The following is a 20,282-nucleotide window of genomic DNA, read 5'->3' on the forward strand; positions in this document are numbered from 1 at the left end:
ATGGCACAATTTCCTATTACTTACTCTGTGTCCCACTGGTGGGCAAGGCTATGTGGACAGACAGTCATGGTGCCAACTTATAATGAGCATTAGTGAGGGACGATTATAAGGAGATAAGTTGAAAATGGGTGAAGCGGTCCTTCAAGTGTGTTAGTGAGCTGGCTGATGGTATCATGGCTTCTTGTAGCTGGCGGCCTGCTTCCCACTGACCATATAGAGGGGAGGGAGCCTGCTTATGCAGGTGGAGGGGTCACAAAGGCCAGGGTTGCCTTTGGTCCCCCGTGGACCGGGTGTACCCGGGACCCCGGGAGCTCCGTCCGCCCCTCGCTCCCCATCCTTGCCATCCTTTCCGATGCCAGGTTTGCCAGCTGGACCTGGGGGAGGATGGAGATGAAAAAGCACTCAGTCAATATGTCCGCATCCCTGCTGCTTCTACAACACCAGCTGCCAAAACGTGAAGGTACCGTAAGTGAGGCATGCTTTAATCACATAAAGCCTAGCGTCCCTATGTGGGCCATCATTCAGCGAAGATAGCTGATCTGCAAGTGTGTTTTTAGTTTTAGTTTGGTTATTTTCGGCAAAGAGATTTGGAGTCGAAGGGAAAACATCGAGATATGCCCATATATGGAGATCTCTGTATCTGTCAGTCCTTGTCCCTTTTGCGCCCATATGGAGATCCCTGAAAAATCATTATATGCCAATATATGGGCAATATATGACCCGATTTTGTTTGCGCCTGATGCCATGACGACACATTGAGGTTAGACAACACACTCCATATTTGGGCATAGCTGCATTGGGAAAGAAGATAAAACTTGATCTTGAACTTGAACTCATCCATATTCTTTGGCTAATTAAAGCACTGATGTCTCCAGCTAGACATAAAAAACGTGTTATATTTCAGGACACGTGTATACCTTTGTCTACCGGCATTTAATTAAACATTTTCTCAAAATGGTATTGAAGTGAAACGCAAACACGCGCACAACGTACGTAGGAAGCTATTACATCACATGCACAGCAACACATAGAACCAGTGGGCATTGAAAGATACCGGTTAACCAGTAGGTCATTTGTTCATGCGAGCGTAAAAAGTACATTGATGATGAGAATCTTAAACGGGGTTACCTTGTGCTCCTGGCTCGCCCGTGCTTCCTTTGATTCCAACTCCAGCCTCTCCTTTGTCTCCCGTATCTCCCTTTGCTCCGGCATCGCCTGCAGAGGAGGAGCATTGTCAAATATTGATGCAGAAATTCAATTGGGAGGCAGTGGTGGAAGAACTACTGTGATTTATTTTTACCCTAACCTTAACCATCTTGTGCCAGGGGACCCCATAAGAGAGTATTTGTATTTAAAAATGAATACAGGTTACAGGTCTACATTCAAAGTTTCACTTGTGTAACAGTAAAAAATAGCACCAAAATGTAAAAGTGTTCAAATGTTTCCAAATGTGTCCAAATCTAGCTGATCTACAAGTTCACAATGCATCTCATCGCGAGTCGCATGGTGTTGAGGATCGGCTATTTTTTAGACAAAGTATAACATAGGGCTTAATGTATGTTTTGTAATAAAAAAATCTAAATCTACAAAGTAACGAGTAACTAAAAGTTGGCATGGGGGTGTGGGGAGGGAGAGGTATGCTGGAGTGTAACCTATGTATGAATGAGAGTGTTTTTGCTGTTGTCACTGTGATTAAAAAGGAACGATGTGATGGAGTATAAAGTATAGAAAAATATAAATATTTGAGTAAAGTAACAGTATCTCAAAATTACAAGCACAATACTTGGCTAAATGTACTTGGATACCTTCCAGCACTACAGATATTGACACAGAAATGCAATTGGGAGGGACTATTATTTTCACAGCCAAGCGGACACCATTAGAGATAGGCCAACGGGAACCAAGTTTTGTGACTCATTGATTTTATGCTATGGATGTGTGACTATCTCCGGTCCAGACAATTGCCCCGCGCACAGCTTCTTTCATGCTGGTGTTACGTCAGTATGGAGAGTGAAGACGATGTCTGGCTGCATGGCTGATAGCACGGTTTTCTCTAAAGGCTTCATTATGAATTGTAGATTGCCACTGTGCCGCGTACCGCAATGCTGCGTCAGCCTTGGACGCTCTCCAGAAAATGAAGGACAAGTTAAGAGACGCATTCAGACACTGCCGTTTATCATGTTAATTGTTGCAGTCGTACAGTGCATACAGATATGCTGTATACTGTATGTCATGTAGTGAAACCACGCAGACTACGTTTTGGGAAGCGCTTGAAGGAGTTTTGAGATTCATTCTAGTTGGATGGGTGTGATATTTTGCACTTGAACCCCAACATCCGCATTCTGGGGGGACATTAGCCAGAAAGTACAAGCCCTTTGTGGGCTTGTAGATCAGATATTTGCTGATAGTTTTACTAAGTCAGTATCATGTCATTATCATGGTCAGTATTACGTCAGTATCATGTTAAAGGGCGAGGTCGCTTCTCTCCCTTAGGGCGTCTTACTAGTATCAGTATCATGATCGGTATCATGTCAGTATCATGTAAGCATCATGGTCAGAATCATGTCAGTATCATGTCAGTGGCGTGGTCAGTATCATGTTATTGTCATGGTCAGTATCATGGTCAGAGTCGTGGTCAGTATCATGGTCAGTATCATGTTATTGTCATGGTTAGTATCATGGTCAGAGTCGTGGTCAGTATCATGGTCAGTATCATGTCAGAATCATGGTCAGAATCATGGTAATGAGTACAGACAAGTTTCCTGCCTGTTTACTGTATGTTGCCATGGAAGAAGTGTGTAAGATAACAAGATGATGATTACATCAATGTTGCTGATTTCATTGCACTGCATTTGTCGCTTGTTGGGCTTTATTTCCAATTATGTCTGCCACACCGTACATTATTCCTCACTTAACGTTTGACAAACAGGGTGGGGGAGAACATTTGAATTTCGGTGCAGATCCCTCCAAGTTCATTAACTTCCCATTATCAGGTTGAGTGGAGGGCACTCAGTTGAGCAGCTAATGTCAAAATGATGATCATTGAATCTAGCAAGAGGCACCTGAGAATTTCACTTGTACTTCGTTCAATTCAATAGCTCTGAAGTGTCTGCTAAATGCCTAGAATAATTCATACTCAAACTAACACCAACCTCAACTGAACTATCTCTAGCCACTGCAGTGTGGATCCAATGAAGGCTACTGTATTTCAGTCAGTCAGTCAGTCAGTCAGTCAGTCGGACGGACGGACGGACGGACGGACGGACGGACGGACGGACGGACGGACGTTCCATCCATCCGTCCATCACTTTGGTAGCTACTTCATCATTATAAGAGTGTCGTACTGTAGATCAGGTATTACCTTGTAGATCATGTATTTTTACTATTCTAAAAGGTATTCTAAAATAACCATAAATAGGAACGGTTTTGGGCAATTAGGCCTTCAAGGTTTACACCTGACAGCAATGTATCAAAAACTACTGGCTCCATTGCCATGAAACTCTCTTGATGAACCCCAGAGGATGGCCTCTAATGATTTTGGTGACCTCATCGCCTTTCCTCTAGGCCAAGATTTACACATTTTCCTCCCATACCAGATATCACGAAAACTACTGTTGCTATGAAATTTGCTGTGCACATTCTGTGCTCCCCAGATGACCCCTGAGTTCCCCCACCTGGTGACTGAATGGTCTCCCCTCTAGTGCCACCCTTAGCCTAACCTTCCACTTGCACACAAGTCATCACAAAATGTAACAGGCAGATTGCCATGAACATGAAGTGCATGCACGCTCCCATGAAGATGAATCCTTTTTGAATGACCCCCGTTCTCCTACCTATCCAAAATACTGTAGCATAGAATCTAATCAGGATGAAGCCTACTGATATGGATCTATCCTTACCATTTGGCCAATTTCCATTTGGGAGTAAGGAACAGACTAGGGCAAGGATTCCCAAACAGGGTGGGTCCCCAGATGATTAGCTTAATGCTTAATGAGCAACATTGTGTTCTCACTCAACAGTAAACAAATCAACATACACTACAGTATAAGTAAGTGTACTGTATCTGCACATTTCTAAAGTGTAAATTTAAGGACTTTTAAGACACTTTTAATACCAAATTCGCCAAATTGTCAAATATTACATAAGAAAGAGGCAAACTACAAGCTTGTGACTATTTTCAAAATATGTATCTGTGGAATCGAGTCAAACTAAATGTAATGCCTCAACTCATACAATTCCAAGTGCTTATCAGGGTGGGGTCAGGGCAGTTGAGTGGGGGACACTCAGTTTCTAAACTTCACTTCACTACACTTCAAGATAATCATGGCCTTGAAATGTGGTAGAATCACACACTACAGGATAATTGTTTTAGATAATCTAAACAGGCACACACTACACAATCAATATAATGGGGGGTGCCGTACATTACAAGATTCTATTTAGATGAAGGACCTGGATCTTTGAATCCTCACATTAGACGATATTTATGCCCGAGATTCGCCCCCAATACTCGGGAGGGTTGTTAAATGCCCCGATAATCAGCTAGTGTAAGGCCACCTTTAGACTTGTAGTTTTGTTGATTCATGTGTTACTGACAATTGCTCATGTTCTGTTTCAAGAATCACTCTACTGGTCCCATTCACTCTCTCTTGGACCGCCCGTCCTACTGTACCTTTCTTGCCAGGGACACCCGGCAGTCCAAAGTAGCCTGGATGGCCTTTGGGACCCGCTGGCCCTGGGGCGCCAGCCGCTCCCGCTGCTCCGGCTGGTCCAGTGGGGCCCGCAGGCCCTGCAACTCCCACAGGACCAGGGGCTCCGATGGGTAGTGGCCTCTTAAGAAGCTCTTTCTTAAACTCTTCTAGTGATTCTAGACGGACACAAAACAGGTTAAATATGAAGATATTGTTGTTGTTATTAACAGTATTTCGCTCTACTGTACCCTCGGTATCGAAAATATATTATTTTATTCTTTATTTATTCTTTATTAGGATCCCCATTAGCTTCCACAAAGCGGTCCCTAGTCTTCCTGGGGTCCACACAAGAATGAATATAACTAGAAAGATGCAACTGAAATCGCAAGTGTGGTTGCCGTGACACGAGTCACACTTGCAAATAACTCGTCCTTGTTCCTATTTGAGCGGTGCTAACCATTCCGTCCCTTTCCCTTTTATGCCAATATATGGATTCCTGATGTCATCCATATTAAGCCCATATCTTGAAATGCCCATACCGATGTTTCTGGTTCACATTGGCACATTTCCTGGGGCAATCTGCCCAGATCATGCATGTCACACGTGTCTTCTTCTTCTTTTTTGTTTATTTACTCTCAAAAAGCGCCTGCAATGTAGTGCATTTGAAACTAAATTAGAGTGCACATCATGGGGTGATCACTGCTTGCCTCCTGTGAATTGATTTATTTTTATTTTTTGTTTATTTTGTTGCTGAGTGAGGTCAGCAGACAAAGTGACATGAGTGAGATGAAAAAAACCTGAGTGAAATGTGCCAATGTCAACCAGAAACATCAGTATATGGACATATTGTGTCAGTCTCATGTGGTTTATGATGTCATACATCTGTGATGTCAGTCATCTCCATATTTAGGAAAAGTAATTTTTTATTAAAGTCAATGGGGGAAATTAATTCACGAATACATGTATATATATTAAACTATGTAATGCAAAATGCAAGGAATCGATTTCCGATGATTTAACATATTGCCCAAGTGTGTGCCACCAAAACTGGGAGGAGTAGCGCGGTAAAGTTTATCTAGGAAGGGAAAGATAGAATAAAGTCGGACAAGTACTATAGTCTGGTATGGGGAGCATAATTATCCCAAGCAGAAGAAGCTCTATGAAGAACAGTTCTCATCATAATAAAAGATAAAGAAATGTTTATGTTGTAATGTATGCCGTCCTACCTTCAACGACGGCTGAGCACATCTTGCGGAGGTGCTCATCAGTCACTTTGGGACCCTTTGAAAAAGAATGAATCAAACAACAGAAATGTCATTGTGTTCTGACTGATATATCGGTCTGACTGAAATCATATCAGTGATATGTCTGGCATTTTGAGATAACTGGCATCAGCTGATGAATGAAAATGTTCAGTCGACCACTCTTAAAGGGCCGTTCACATCAAGCACAAAAACTATAACTATACATATATCATCTCAGTCGGGTGGAAACCTCTTATGTACAAAACTGCTTGTAGATCGGTTTCAGGATTCAAATTCAAAAATAGCTAAATAGCAGATCTACATGATCGAAAACCTTCGCTCCACGTTTCGAGCTTCTGCTACTTTTGCTACTGTTGCCTGACAATGTAGTATGATCAAGTAGGGCATTAAAGGAGTAGTTCACCCCCAAAATGACATTTTTTCTATTGATTACTCATGCCATGGAGACTTGAGTACAGTAATATTCTTTTGTATTTGTCGCATGCAAGACAAAAATTTTGTTAGAGTAAATTTACCTCCATTGATTCTGGATGGCATTCGGGTCCCCATCCGGAATCAATTGGGGTAAATTTACTGTAATCAAAATATTTTCTTGGGAATGCGACAAATACAAAAAAATATTATAGAACTCGAGTCTCCATGGCATGAGTAATCAATAGAAAAAAAATCATTTTGGGGGTGAACTACTCCTTTAATGTTCGATAAAACACAAAGTTAGAACATGGAGATACGATGTAGGAGTTCACAAATACAATGGTGAATGGTATATAGTTATTGTAGTTGGTAGTGTTTACTTGTGTTATAATTAGAATAATACTCCTGCATCCTACTTACAGGAAGGCCTCTGGGACCAGGAGGTCCAGGGGTCCCGATCTCTCCCTCCAGACCCCGGGCCCCCTGTGGTCCATGCAGACCCTCGTGTCCTGGCTGGCCTGGTCTGCCCTCTGCACCTGTAGCACCTCTCTGGCCCTTCTCCCCGGCCTGAGGATCAAACACAATACAAACATGGTATGCTCAGCTTCTACTTCCACACAACTCCTCTAAGGTATATTAACCAGTAAGACTCCCTAATCGGGAGATAAGCGACCGTTGGTCGCTTATCTCCACAAATAGGCCAAAAGTTTGTTTTACCAATTATCAAGACATACGGGCAGTTGACAGTTTGCCATGGTTACTCATTGAAGTTGAATCTCCATATATGGAGATAACCTACGCATCACACTAAGTCTGACCTCACCAGCCCATATTTGGGCATGAGCAACTTATGTCTCCATATATGGAGATATGATGACATCACACAGACCTCAGCCGATGATGTGGCGTGATGTCATACAATACACAAACGAGCCCTACAGTATAAAGGGGCAATTCTTGCCAGGAAAGAAGCATTTCTTCGACTCAGACCTTATCGCCAGGGTTGGCTTATAGCAGCTGTCGGTAGGACCATATATGGATTCTGTTAGTGTGGATCTCCTAACAGGGCATCATCTGGGATACAATCCCTTTTATGCCCATATATGGAGATCCCTAACAGAATCCCTTTCATGCCCATATATGGAGATCCCTAACAGAATCCCTTTTATGCCCATATATGGAGATCCCTAACAGCATCCCTTTTATGCCCATATATGGAGATCACTAACAGCTAACAGAATCCCTTTTATGCCCATATATGGAGATCCCTAACAGAATCCCTTTTATGCCCATATATGGAGATCCCTAACAGAATCCCTTTTATGCCCATATATGGAGATCCCTAACAGAATCCCTTTTATGCCCATATATGGAGATCCCTAACAGAATCCCTTTCATGCCCATATATGGAGATCCCTAACAGAATCCCTTTTATGCCCATATATGGAGATCCCTAACAGCATCCCTTTTATGCCCATATATGGAGATCACTAACAGCTAACAGAATCCCTTTTATGCCCATATATGGAGATCCCTAACAGAATCCCTTTTATGCCCATATATGGAGATCCCTAACAGAATCCCTTTTATGCCCATATATGGAGATCCCTAACAGAATCCCTTTTATGCCCATATATGGAGATCCCTAACAGAATCCCTTTTATGCCCATATATGGAGATCCCTAACAGAATCCCTTGTATGCCCATATATGGAGATCCCTAACAGAATCCCTTTTATGCCCATATATGGAGATCCCTAACAGAATCCCTTTTATGCCCATATATTATGGAGAAATCCCTGCTCTGAGTTGGTTGCTAGGGTAAACAGTTGGTTGCTAGGGTAAAACCATGGTTGCTAAGGTGGTTGCTAACGTACACTAACAGACCAGCAACAACAGACTGTTGCCACAGCAACGTACACAAAGGTTTGTGTACACATGTGGTGTGATGTCATACTGATGCGGAGATATGAGCAGGGCAAAGGTGTGACGTGTGACGCGTGACGGACGGACGGACGGCCGGTGGAGGTTTTCATAGTAAACTGCTCCCCGACGGTCGCAATGACATAGTTCAATATTGAAAATGGGTGGTCTTCCCCTTTAACTACTTGAACTGTCAATTGACGGTTCAGAATACTTAATAAACTTGACCTTTCTCTCTGTACTTAGTCTGCTCTTTTTCCCCTCTACACCAAACCTCTGCTGAAAATAGCTGATCTAGAAGCTCACAACGCCTCACAGCGTGAGGCATTGTGAGCTTGTAGATCTGCTATTTTTGGCTACAGTTCTCAGAATATGGACACTAGGGTTCAAGTTGTTAATATAAAAAGGATTGGAAGATTAGGAGGACCCCCTGTATTAACTCTTAGGACCCCCTAGGGGCCCCGGACCCCCCATTGAAGACCCCTGTTGTAGAGGCCAAAAGATGTTTCTACAATACCTCTCCTTTGAGTCCCTGGATACCAGGAGGTCCCTGTAAGACAAAATCAGAGCAAAAACAGGGTTATTATGCCTGATTCATAATCGTCATACACTGAAAATTGCAGACCATGTAGCATAAATAAGGCAGTACTGTTCTCAAAACACCCAAAAAACCTTCTACAAGGCAACAGTATTCCTCCATGTTTAACCATGACAAAACATATGTCCTTATTATAGAGCATTTCAGTTTTTTTCCCCTTTTATCATTGTCAACCTTCTCATGAGAAATTGAGAATAAGATCACGTTTGCCTTAAAGGTAGGGTAAGTGATATTCTTAGGTTTTTTGTTTTGTTAAAAGGTTAAAGCACTGAATTCTGAGTAATTATTGCTAGAGTGTTCAAGTCAATCAGGAGAGAGTATACGGTATACCAAAGTGTGTCCACTAGGCTGTAGAATAGTTTTATTTTAATTCTCATAACCGCCTACTATAAAGCACTGCACATCTTGGCTCCATTTATCAATTAAATTGCATCCCCTGGACACTCAGCCCCAGGTGTACTACACTGTTGTTTCTATGCACCCTACTTAAGTGACCATTTAAGCCTGTTTTATACTCTGTTACGGATCGTGTCTCACACCTGAAAAAGTATATCTACAAGCTCACAATAAGTCTTCAGTGACGCGTTGTGAGCTTGTAGATGTGTTTTATCTGATATTCTAGCTGTTAGTTGTTCTGCATAAGAACATCTGCTAAATGGCTGAATTGTTGGAACCACAGCCTTCTGGCTGACCTGAAATCTAAGCTAAAAACCGAAGGTGACCGAGCCTTTGCAGTAGTAATAGCCCTCATACTCTGGAACAGACCATAATATCCCCTTGGTTATAAAAAAAAAAAAGCAGTGTCAGTGAGTAGTTTTACAAAGCTTTGTTTGATTTGTTTCTTAAGCACTTGACACTGTGATATTTTTGAGCGATGGTCACACCGTCTCCATAGTGTGGCCGTGTGTGTAGGTATGTATGTTTGTTTGTTTGTTTGTTTGTTTGTATGTATGTATGTATGTGGGTGGGTCTGTATGTAGCCTCAAGCCTGTGTAGTACCTTTTATGACCACACATGTTAAGGGAGGGGCGCTGTTCTCAGGCCAGGCCAGGCCAGGCACACACACACGCACACACACACACACACAGGGGGAGGGGGGAGGGGGGGGGGGGTTGGTGGGTAAACCACCGCTCAGTTCACACGGGTGTGATTTTATTGCCTTCTGGGTTGTTATTCATAATAGTTATATGCTTTTCTGTTTCCTCAATTTCTTTGTTCTTCGTTATATTTTGATGTATGTAATGCTTTTCTTTGTACAGCACCTTGCAACTCTTGTTTTGAAAGTGTAGTTTGGTGTCGGAGATGAATAGTAGATTAATGTAGAGTAGCAATGAATGTCCAGTGAAATGAAAAGACTCATCCAACAGATCTGTTTTGGTGTCCAAGCAATACGGGATGTGGGATAAGGCTGAATCAAACTATAACAGTACATGTATTAAAATATGTTTCTGGTGAACAAACATCTGCTGATTCCTAGAGACCATTTCACTTCATGGCAAACAATATTATACTAGAATGCATTTATCTTCCGTCTCAACGTTTCATCAGTTATGTCTCACGAGATACAGTCTAATACTATAATAAATAATTGCGTTTCCTTTAGTTGTTCTGGGGGTATTTTTCATAGTATATTTGAAGTGAACAAACGGTACATTAAATTGTCCCCTGCATCCTGACTATTAGGAGCGATGAGGAAGTGCCATCAATACAATTCCCAGGGCATCAGTATGGCATTAAGTGTCTTCTCAGGGACACTTCAACGGGCGGAGCGGGGGTGAACCGACGACCTTCAGATTACCAAATGACGTTCTATCCTATCAGCCCTAGTCAAGCATTCTCTCTCTGTCTGTCTGTCTGTCTGTCTGTCTGTCTGTCTGTCTGTCTGTCTGTCTGTCTGTCTGTCTGTCTGTCTGTCTGTCTGTCTGTCTGTCTGTCTGTCTGTCTGTCTGTCTGTCTGTCTGTCTGTCTTTCTCTCTCTCACTCTTAGTCTAACTCTTTGAATCTTTCTTTATCTCTCTCTCTCCGTCTCTGTATTGTATCATCCTTTGTTTGTTTAAATGATGTTGTTTTTCTTTAATCCGGTGCAATAACATTTGCATTATTATTAGGGCAGGAATCCTAAACCGGAGGAATCGGATCCAACATCAAGGAACTGGAATCTGTTCCATCACATTTGGAACCGTTTCCGGAACCAATCTTATCACACTGTGAGAGCTAATTACGTAGACTTCACGTCTGCAATTAAATACTTTTCTACATTTTAAGTACCACCATAACGCATAAGAGTGTACAAATAGTTGTTCCATTTGTACACTCTCAGAGTTACAGACCTGTAAGGGTCCATCTGGAACCCCTTATAAGAATCGTTAAATGGAACCGCTAAGGAATCAGACCGTTAAGATGGAATGGATTGTAAAGATTCCCTCTTAGCAGTCTGATCCATTGTGGATCCCAAACCTAATTATTATAATGTCTCTCTAAATAAATGTCTCTCTAAATAAACAAATAACTAGGCTAAATAAACAAATACATTTAAGAAAAGCATCTCTCTCTCTCTCTACAACAGAAATATTGGTAATACTCGCATTCAGCTGCAAAAAAAAAAGAATCCTAATTCATGGTCTCTACGGTACATTCTGGGAAGGTTGGTTTGCACACCACTGGGAATTGTGTTCCAAAAGAAGAGCCACTGTTTCTAGGATAAGTGAAGAGAGGAAAAGTGTGTTCTGCAGAGAAGAGACCTGAGGGAACCAGACGGGCCCTGCGGCAATGTCATACCTGGTCTCCCTTGACGCCTGCATCTCCTGTAAGACCTGGATCTCCCTGGCGAACACAGAGGTTTATACAAGTTAATAGACATCTGTGAGGAGGGAATCACTGCAGTGGTGGTAGGGGCGTCACAAGGGGAGGGAAGTGGGACTGAGATACTAGAGCCCAAGGTGGAGGCGCCTTAATTATTTTATACTTTAGCTATTGAAAAAAAGCAGATATACAAGCTCTCAGCGCTGTGAGCTTGTAGATCTATTTTTGAAAAGTCGTGAAAATGTGTGCAAATCTTGAATATATGACTTGCACAATTTAAAAATATAGCAGATCTACAAGCTTGCAGTGCGGCACTCGGTGCCGTGCCGTGAGCTTGTAGATCCATGCAAGGCACCAACCTGCTCATCAGGAGCAGTAACTTAGGAGTGTCTTGCTCAAGGACACTTTAACTCTATTAACCCAGGGTGAGCTGAGGATCAAACCGGGAACCTTCCCATACTCAAGCGGCTGATCCGTACAAGTAGTTCACCCCCAACATGATTTATTTTCTTCTATTGATTACTCACGACATGGAGACTTCCGGAGCCAAAATGCATTTGGGTCCCCATCCGGAATCAATGGGGGTAATTTACAATAATACATTTTTTGTCTTAAGTAAAGGAATGCGAAAACAAGGAAAACATTATTGAACTCAAGTCTCCATGGCATGAGTAATCAATAGAAAAAACGTAATTTAGTACATTTTTGAGTATCTGTACTTTACTTGACTATTTGTTCTTTCACTCCACTACATTTCAAAGACAAATATTGTACTTTTGACTCAATATGTACGTTTCTAGGGAGGGACCCCTCTGGGATAGTAACGCATAAAAATACATTATTAATGACCCACTTAAGCCCTATTTCAAACATAGTGAACATAGTTGGCTCTACAAGCTCACGACAGATCACATTGTGAGCTTGTAGATCAGCTATTTTCCCTATTTGCAGAAAGGTCGAGGGCCGCTTACCTCGCTTCCCTTCGGTCCCATTGGGCCCACAGCGCCCTATAGCAAACACGCACAAGAAGAACACGGGTAATTATTTCACTGTAATGTTCATATTGCTAAAATAATATGAAAATCTAAAAACAAGAGATGATTCGTCTTGGTCACCTGCTCTCCTTTCAGTCCAGTGTGTCCCTTTATTCCTTTGAGACCAGTGTCGCCTTTCTCCCCTTTCTCACCCTGTACAGTAGATGCAGCAAAAACTCACTGTGCGTGTCCCATGGTAAATGGTGCATTTATATAGAGCACCATATATATACGTGCATTACATTCACACTCACACACACACACACACACACACACACACACACACACACACACACACACACACACACACACACACACACACACACACACACACACACACACACACACACACACACACACACACACACACACACACACACACACGGTGGAGGCAACCATGCAAGGCACCAACCTACTCATCGCAGGGGTTAAGTGGTTCTGCTAAAGGAGTAAAGGACACTTAGACACACAGCCAGGAGAAGCCTCTGTGTCTGTGTATGTGTGTGTGGCTGTGTGCGTAAGTGCGTGCGTGCGTGTGTGGGTGTGCGCGTGTGGGTGTGGGTGTGCGTGTGTGCGCGTGTGGTTTATGCATTACTGTCCTTGACTTTATGGGGACATTTTTCTGGCCCGTGTGAGAAAATGGTCATTTTTATATGGTTAAGACATATTTCTTTATATTATGCTCCTTACACCACTTGAGACATTTTCTCCACATGATTAATTCGCCTGAAAATATATATATTTTAGAAGTGTTGTGTATGTGTCAGGAATTACATTCACACAGAACAGGAATATTTCACAACACTTAATAGACCCACCCTGTAGAGGGCGCCGCCGCCACTGCCGCGGTGTAAACAGTTGCATAAAGTAACTAGTGGCCTCATTTTACTTCTACTCCACCGCTGGCTGCTGTTTACGCCGCGACAATGGCTCTCTACAGGGGAGCGCTCAGGAGAACAGTCTATACTCGGGTCTTTACTGTGTTATAAATAGATATATGGATACAGGCTGTATATCGTCACTGTCGGGCAGAAACCTCGTATCTCCTCGTTTCAAATTTGTACATTTTATTCGCAAAGTAAAGCACTGCTTCATCACACAAGGCCATCGCATAAAAGTAGTGAAAACAGCTGATCTACAAGCACACAACGCCTCACGGTGCGAGGCGTTGCCAAAATGATAAATACCAAACAAACTGTTTTGGACATACAAGGTTTCCACCTGAAAATGACGATATATAGATACATATAGATAGATACAATATGGATGCTGGTGTGTAAGTGGTTAAGCAAAATACATTTTATCTTTATTTGTTTTCTCTGGAAAAAAGCAAATAAAGTAATCAACTTGAATACGGAATGAGGCATTATATGAATCAATGAAAGCTCCTGTGGTTTATAAGGATGTTTAGGGTGACAAACATTACTATAAGTGTGCGTGCGTGTCTGTGTGCGTGCGTGCGTGCGTGCGTGCGTGCGTGCATGCGTGCGTGCGTGCATGCGTGCGTGCGTGCGTGCGTGCATGCGTATGTGTTTAACTTTAATAACACAACCTCCCTGGCAGGTGAGTCAGTAGGATACAACAGCAGTGACAACACAGAAATATGTAAGGGGAGGAAATAATTGGCCTAATGACTAAATTGGGGAGAAAAAGTAGGTAATTTTTGCTTGGCTACTCTAAATAAAAAATAAATTACATAACATAAATAAAGCAACAAATTACTGACCTCAATTCCTGGTGGACCTGCAGGTCCAATTGGACCCTGCTTTCCTGTTTCACCCTGAAGAACGAACGGCAGAGACAAACACACAACCACAGCTCAGCATAACAGACATGAAACCATTACATGTCTCGCTGAAATAAAATAACCAACTCACAGTTGAACCCTTGGGTCCTTGGATGCCATCTTCTCCATCGCCTCCAGGCTCACCCTAATAAGACACAATAGAGAGATGTCTCAGGAACACAGTGGTTCTGTGCTGGACCCGTACAAAGGTGCGGTACACAGTGGGCGCTTCAAAGTAACATCCGCTGTTTGCCATAATTCAAGAAATTTGACTAAAACGAAACAATCAAACAATGACAGAGGATTCTCACGGCTTTTCCAGGAAGTCCCACAGGTCCGACGGCTCCCTCGGCGCCAGTATCACCCTAAAATCAAACAGTTTGTGAGTTCATGTTTTCTTAATGCAGTGCACATCTATCGTTGTACTGTATGCACTGTATGCACACACAACAGTTATGAGCCGGACACCAGCAGCTATTTTCACTGAATGTTCGGCCCCAAAATAGGGATGCAACATAACGTGGTCTAACAGTTGATACAGTTAGACCAGGGGTCTTCAACATGTTCAGGCCAAGGACCCCTTAGTTGAGAGAGAGATGAAGCAGGGACCCCCACCAACCTTTTCATAGATTCCATATAGTTTCATTGTTTGACAGCACAATCATCAGTGTATTTTGGATTCATGTTAATGTGTGTTTTCTGATATTTAATCACTTGAACCACTTGAATACTTAATAAGCTTCACCTTTCACTATGTACACGCTCTTTTCCAAAAATAGCCGATCTACAAGCTCACAATGCATCGCAAGGCGTTGTGAGCTTGTAGATCTGCTATTTTTGGCTAAAGTTCTCTGAATATGGACGCTAGGGTTCCAGTGGTTAATATAAAAAAGGGAGAAAAACAAGTTTCTATCACTCAAAGATTTGGAGGACCCCCTGTAGTAACTCTGAGGACCCCCTAGGGGTCCCGGACACCCTGTTGAAGACCCCTGAGTTAGACCATAGACCAAAGTCCAGATGAAACTGCATTTGTGTCTAGTTAGTGTCTACTTGTGAGTGAAACAGGATATAGGCAGGCAGGACATAATGTGGTTTGAATGTTGAAAATTGTCATATAAACAGTTTGAAGCTGAAGACTGATTCATGGGGTGGATGTTGTGAAATGATTGGATGGAAATGGATGGTTCGAGCCTCTGTAAACACACTTCATTTTGTCGGAAGAAAACATTACCTTTGGACCAACAGCTCCCACTAGCCCCTGCTTCCCTGGCAGACCCTAAGAGGGGAAAAGTGAAAACAGACAACGCAAAATAGTTGTGTTACTATTGTTTTGTGAAGGCTGTAACTGAATTCCATCCAAGGGATCAATAAAGATCAATAAAGGTTTATCTAATGTTATGATATCTTATCAACCAGCACCAGAAATAACAATGTATACGTATCAGCAACGGCTCATTTCAGAGAACTGCTGATGTTACTAAGAAAAGAGCTTCCATCTCCTGACATCCGCTCTTTATATCAGCACTGACACATTTGGAATGAACAACTATATTTCATCTGGAAAATGCCCTCTTCCTAGAAGAAGAAGAAAAAAAAGGAAATGACAGAGTAATTATATGCTCTGAGAGGACAGTGAGATGAATGGATATAGGCTGTATTTCGTTGCTGTCGGTCGGGCGGAAACCCTGTATCTCCAAAATCTCAGCTTTTTGTTGGTTTATCTAAATTAACGACCTGCTTCGTGGTACAAGCTATGTCGCTCTAGAGCAGCGGTTCTCAACCTGTGGGTGGGGACCCAAATTATTTTGGGGGGTCCCCAGATGATTAACTTAAGGTGCAACATTGTTTTCTCACTCAACAGTGAACAAACCAGCATAAAGTTTAAGTGTATATAGAGGATACTGTATCTGAACATTTCTAAAGTGACAATTCGAGGACTTTTTAATACCTCTAAAATGACAAATTAAATATTGGCCAAATTGTCAAATATTAGAGGCAGAAATTGTGAAAATAGCCAATCTACATGCTCACAACGCCTCGCAACGTGAGGCGTTGTGAGCATGTAGATCTGCTATTTTGACAATAGAACCATGTTATACAAAATGTAATGGCTCAACTCTTAGTTCTCATAGGGTGGGGAGTTAAAATATGATTATTTAGGAGGTTGCGCCCTGAAAAGATTGAGAACCACTGCAAAGAAGAAAGTACCAGCTCACAGTGCATCGAGTTTGTAGACTGACGTATTGTATTTATTTTTGTATTATTTTTACCAGATTTGTCTGGCTACGAGAGGCTATAAGTACACAAAAGCATCAAAAGTAGCAGATCCACAATCTCGAAACGCTGTAAAAAGCGATGCATTGGGAGCTCGTAGATCTACTACTTTTGCGGCTTTTTAATTTTGAATCCTGAAAAGTGTGTCATATGAGGTTTCCACCCAACAGACAAAACCGTCTGTTGGGTGGAAACCTCATATGACACATACTGTCCCTGCTATAGTCACAGCCTCTAACCTGAATGACCTTGACCACATCACTAGATGTTATTGGATTTTTCCACCCCTGCATCGACTGCTTGTTTACCGTTAAATGTTTTATGAAACCAAGCTGCTGCGTAGTCTATAAGAGGATAGCTTCTGTCCTATTGATTTTCCTTGCCTTTACGCACGCACGCACGCACGCACGCACGCACGCACGCACGCACGCACGCACGCACACACACAAAATTTGATCATTTGAAAACTGTTTGTGATTACGTTTTGATTACTTAGAGACTGCACCATGGCTGAATATGGATGGAGTGACCTTTTTTGATCCAGAGGGAAGCTAGTGTACTAGTGCACTCGGACAATGCAGTCACAAAAGTAACTAGAAATCAGATCGCAGGTCTCCGCCAGGCCAGATTATCTACACAGGGCTAGCAAATTTTGGAAATCCACAAACTCAGTTATGGCCAAATGGAATGGAATAGAAAACTCTTGACTGCATCTTGATCACATGACTACACAGCAATAATGTGTACCAAGTTGTGTGCGAGAAATTATTTTTATGGAATGCTTTGTCATTGTTCCTTTTGCACTATAGAGTACAGTATGTGAAATGTGTCCTTTGCATTTATCCATCCTATAACTATTAGGGGCAGTGGAGAAGTGCCATTAACGCAGCGCTGCGTCCGGGGAGCAGCTTGGGGGTTAAGTGTCTTTCTCAGGGACATTATTCCCAACCAGGGACCTTTTGATTACCACACGGCCTCTCTACACATTCAGCTATGACCGTCCATAACTGAACCGCACAGTGTATTGGTTCATTGCAACACAACACAACTGAGTGAATGTATTATGTTTCTCTGTCTCTCTCCTTGGCCTTAAGGTCAAGGGCCACACAAACATGACAATGACACGGATGAATGAAGTGGGACTCACGGGAATTCCAACGATCCCTCTGATACCGCTGGCACCAGGAACACCAGGTTCTCCCTGCAAGACAAGAGAGGATGCACAGACAATGTGTTAAATGTCCTATCTATCACATACTGTACTTTATGTTGTGCTGTACTGAATGTTCACTGGATAAATATATATACTGTATATACCCAGCTGTCATCAGTGGTGGAGAAGTACTATTTGTATTGGTCTTTTTTCCTGTGTTTTTGCACTGTGGTTCTGTCTTTGGTTGGGTTTTTGGTGATTTGATCCACGTTGGAGTCTTTTATTGATGGGAATTATTCTATTCTATTCTGCTCAGTTTTTTTTTGTAAAAGTAGCTAAACCACAATATAAAAAATACTGTTACAAGCAAAAGGCCTGTATTCAAAATTTGACTTGATTACAAGTACATGGCATCAAAATGTACCTAAAGTAAGTGAGTAAAGGTACTCACTGTAGTTACTTTACACCAATGGATGTCATCAAAATCATAATGAGAAAACTGTAACTTCATCATAATGGTGCATATAAGTGTGTACTCGTACACGCGCACGCGCACACACACGCGCACGCGCACGCGCACACGCACACGCACACGCACACGCACACGCACACACACACACACACACACACACACACACACACACACACACACTGATGGACAGAAGCACGTACACAGTGGATCTGTAAGAAATCATTTATATTCATGATGTTGAGCAAACACACTCACCGTGGCACCATCCTTTCCATTGGACCCATCCAAGCCGTCCGCGCCTGGTTCACCCTGAAACATCACAACATTCACATTCAAACTTCATTAACACTTACTAAGAAGTAAGAACCATTTTTTTCCCTACAAGCTCACAATGGTGAGCTTGTAGATTAAGCAGAATCAGTTGAACTACTTTCAACCTGGCATCTAGCCTGATTTCAGACTCAGCTCATGCTTTAGTCTGAACCTGTGCCCTATTCTAAACGATTTACAGGGGAGGGACTTTTTTGTGAGCGTGCACGCGTGCGACCGCGCGACGCATGGTGATCGCGGCGCACGGCCGCGGCGTGTGTGTGTGTTTGTGTTTGTGTCTCTGTAAGTGCCAGTGACTGCTTCCACACAGAACTGCGACCAGAAACATGTAATCAACAAAATTCATTCATTGCCTTTTCAAAATGGCCGCCAAGTTCCTCACTGCCACGTTCCTAAATTTCTAGTGCATGGATCAATTTTTAGTGCACGGATCGTGCACGCCCATGCCTAGATCATGCACAAAAAAATCTGCTTGGAAATCCGTTCAGGCATTCATGAGATAGAAGCCTTCAAAGTCTTCAATTGTAAACAAACATGGTTGCCATTTTGAAAGATGTGTTTGTTATGGGGCTAAACATGCAATTTCGCGATTGCGATCATGCCTAATACATTTTAGGCATTTTTGAAAATTTTTTTTTTTTTTTTTTTTTTGAAAAAAGTTTGAAATCGTGTTCAAACTGCTGCGCTGATTGGATATTCGTTAGACCCACCCCCACCCCCCGCGCTCATTGGAGCAGCCGACATTTTTGGCTGCTAAACTGCCTATTCATGTACTCAGCTCCAGACCACCAAAGAGTCCACTCTGAGAGTGGGCAGGGTCTATGGGCTGGAACCAGGCAACCTTGCATCCCTATTTTGGCCACGTCTTACATTAAGCGAAAACCTTTCACTGTACGTCAATGTTGTACGAAGGTTATTAAGTGTAGTACATTCCCCAATTGCATTAGAGGCCACTATTTAGTTTTTAAGTCACGTTGAAAGAGATTTCTCAAGAATGCTGCGCGAATCCTAAAATCAGTCTTTCCAAGGTCAGAGCTGCCTGGAGGCAGCTGAGGAAACAGCCAGACACTGGAGACAGTGGATTCACCACTGCAACATCCAAGTCATCAGTAGCAGGCAGACACCTTGCATCACAATATTTCTTGTTTTTATTTATCCATGAATGAACAATGTTCATACATGTATATTGTTGTCCAAACCGTTCGGTTTGTATTTATAATTTAAAAATATATATATTTTTAAATTATTTAAACTAGTGAAAATAGACAATCTACAAGCACACGGTGTGTGCTTGCAGATCTGCTTGTAGATCTGCTGTGTGACAGTCTTGTATGGTGAAGCAGGGCTTTACTTTGCGAGAAAAAAAACATAAAACATTTGATACAAGTTTTCTGCCCGACAGTGATGATATTATGATTCGACAATAGATGACTACAGGGATGACTATAAGGATGACTAAAGGGATGACACTAGGGATGACTTTTATAGATATACAGACAGACACCAATGATTATTAACTGCAGTCCGTTAACAATCCACAA

The 20,282-nt window shown here is 42.3% G+C and overlaps 1 protein-coding gene across 1 annotated transcript in view; it reads right to left on the reverse strand.

The window, feature by feature from the left end:
* Positions 1-171: 171 nt before the first annotated feature.
* The window catches only part of col9a1c (collagen, type IX, alpha 1c), a gene marked incomplete at its 3' end in the record, with an annotated part of 58,307 nt that continues 38,196 nt past the window's right edge, over positions 172-20,282 (reverse strand). The window contains exons 24-38 of the mRNA XM_080734755.1: positions 18,667-18,720; positions 17,934-17,987; positions 15,744-15,788; positions 14,824-14,877; positions 14,604-14,657; positions 14,453-14,506; positions 12,808-12,879; positions 12,664-12,699; positions 11,669-11,713; positions 8,810-8,842; positions 6,791-6,937; positions 5,918-5,972; positions 4,673-4,867; positions 1,129-1,215; positions 172-374 (exon numbers count right to left, since the gene is read on the reverse strand). Of these exons, the coding sequence (XP_080590881.1) occupies positions 172-374; positions 1,129-1,215; positions 4,673-4,867; positions 5,918-5,972; positions 6,791-6,937; positions 8,810-8,842; positions 11,669-11,713; positions 12,664-12,699; positions 12,808-12,879; positions 14,453-14,506; positions 14,604-14,657; positions 14,824-14,877; positions 15,744-15,788; positions 17,934-17,987; positions 18,667-18,720 (1,188 nt within the window). The remainder of the gene's footprint in view (positions 375-1,128; positions 1,216-4,672; positions 4,868-5,917; positions 5,973-6,790; positions 6,938-8,809; positions 8,843-11,668; positions 11,714-12,663; positions 12,700-12,807; positions 12,880-14,452; positions 14,507-14,603; positions 14,658-14,823; positions 14,878-15,743; positions 15,789-17,933; positions 17,988-18,666; positions 18,721-20,282) is intronic.

Source organism: Nannobrachium achirus (genome assembly GCF_963921795.1).
Source record: "Nannobrachium achirus genome assembly, chromosome: 10".
Classification (NCBI taxonomy): Eukaryota; Metazoa; Chordata; class Actinopteri; order Myctophiformes; family Myctophidae; genus Nannobrachium; species Nannobrachium achirus.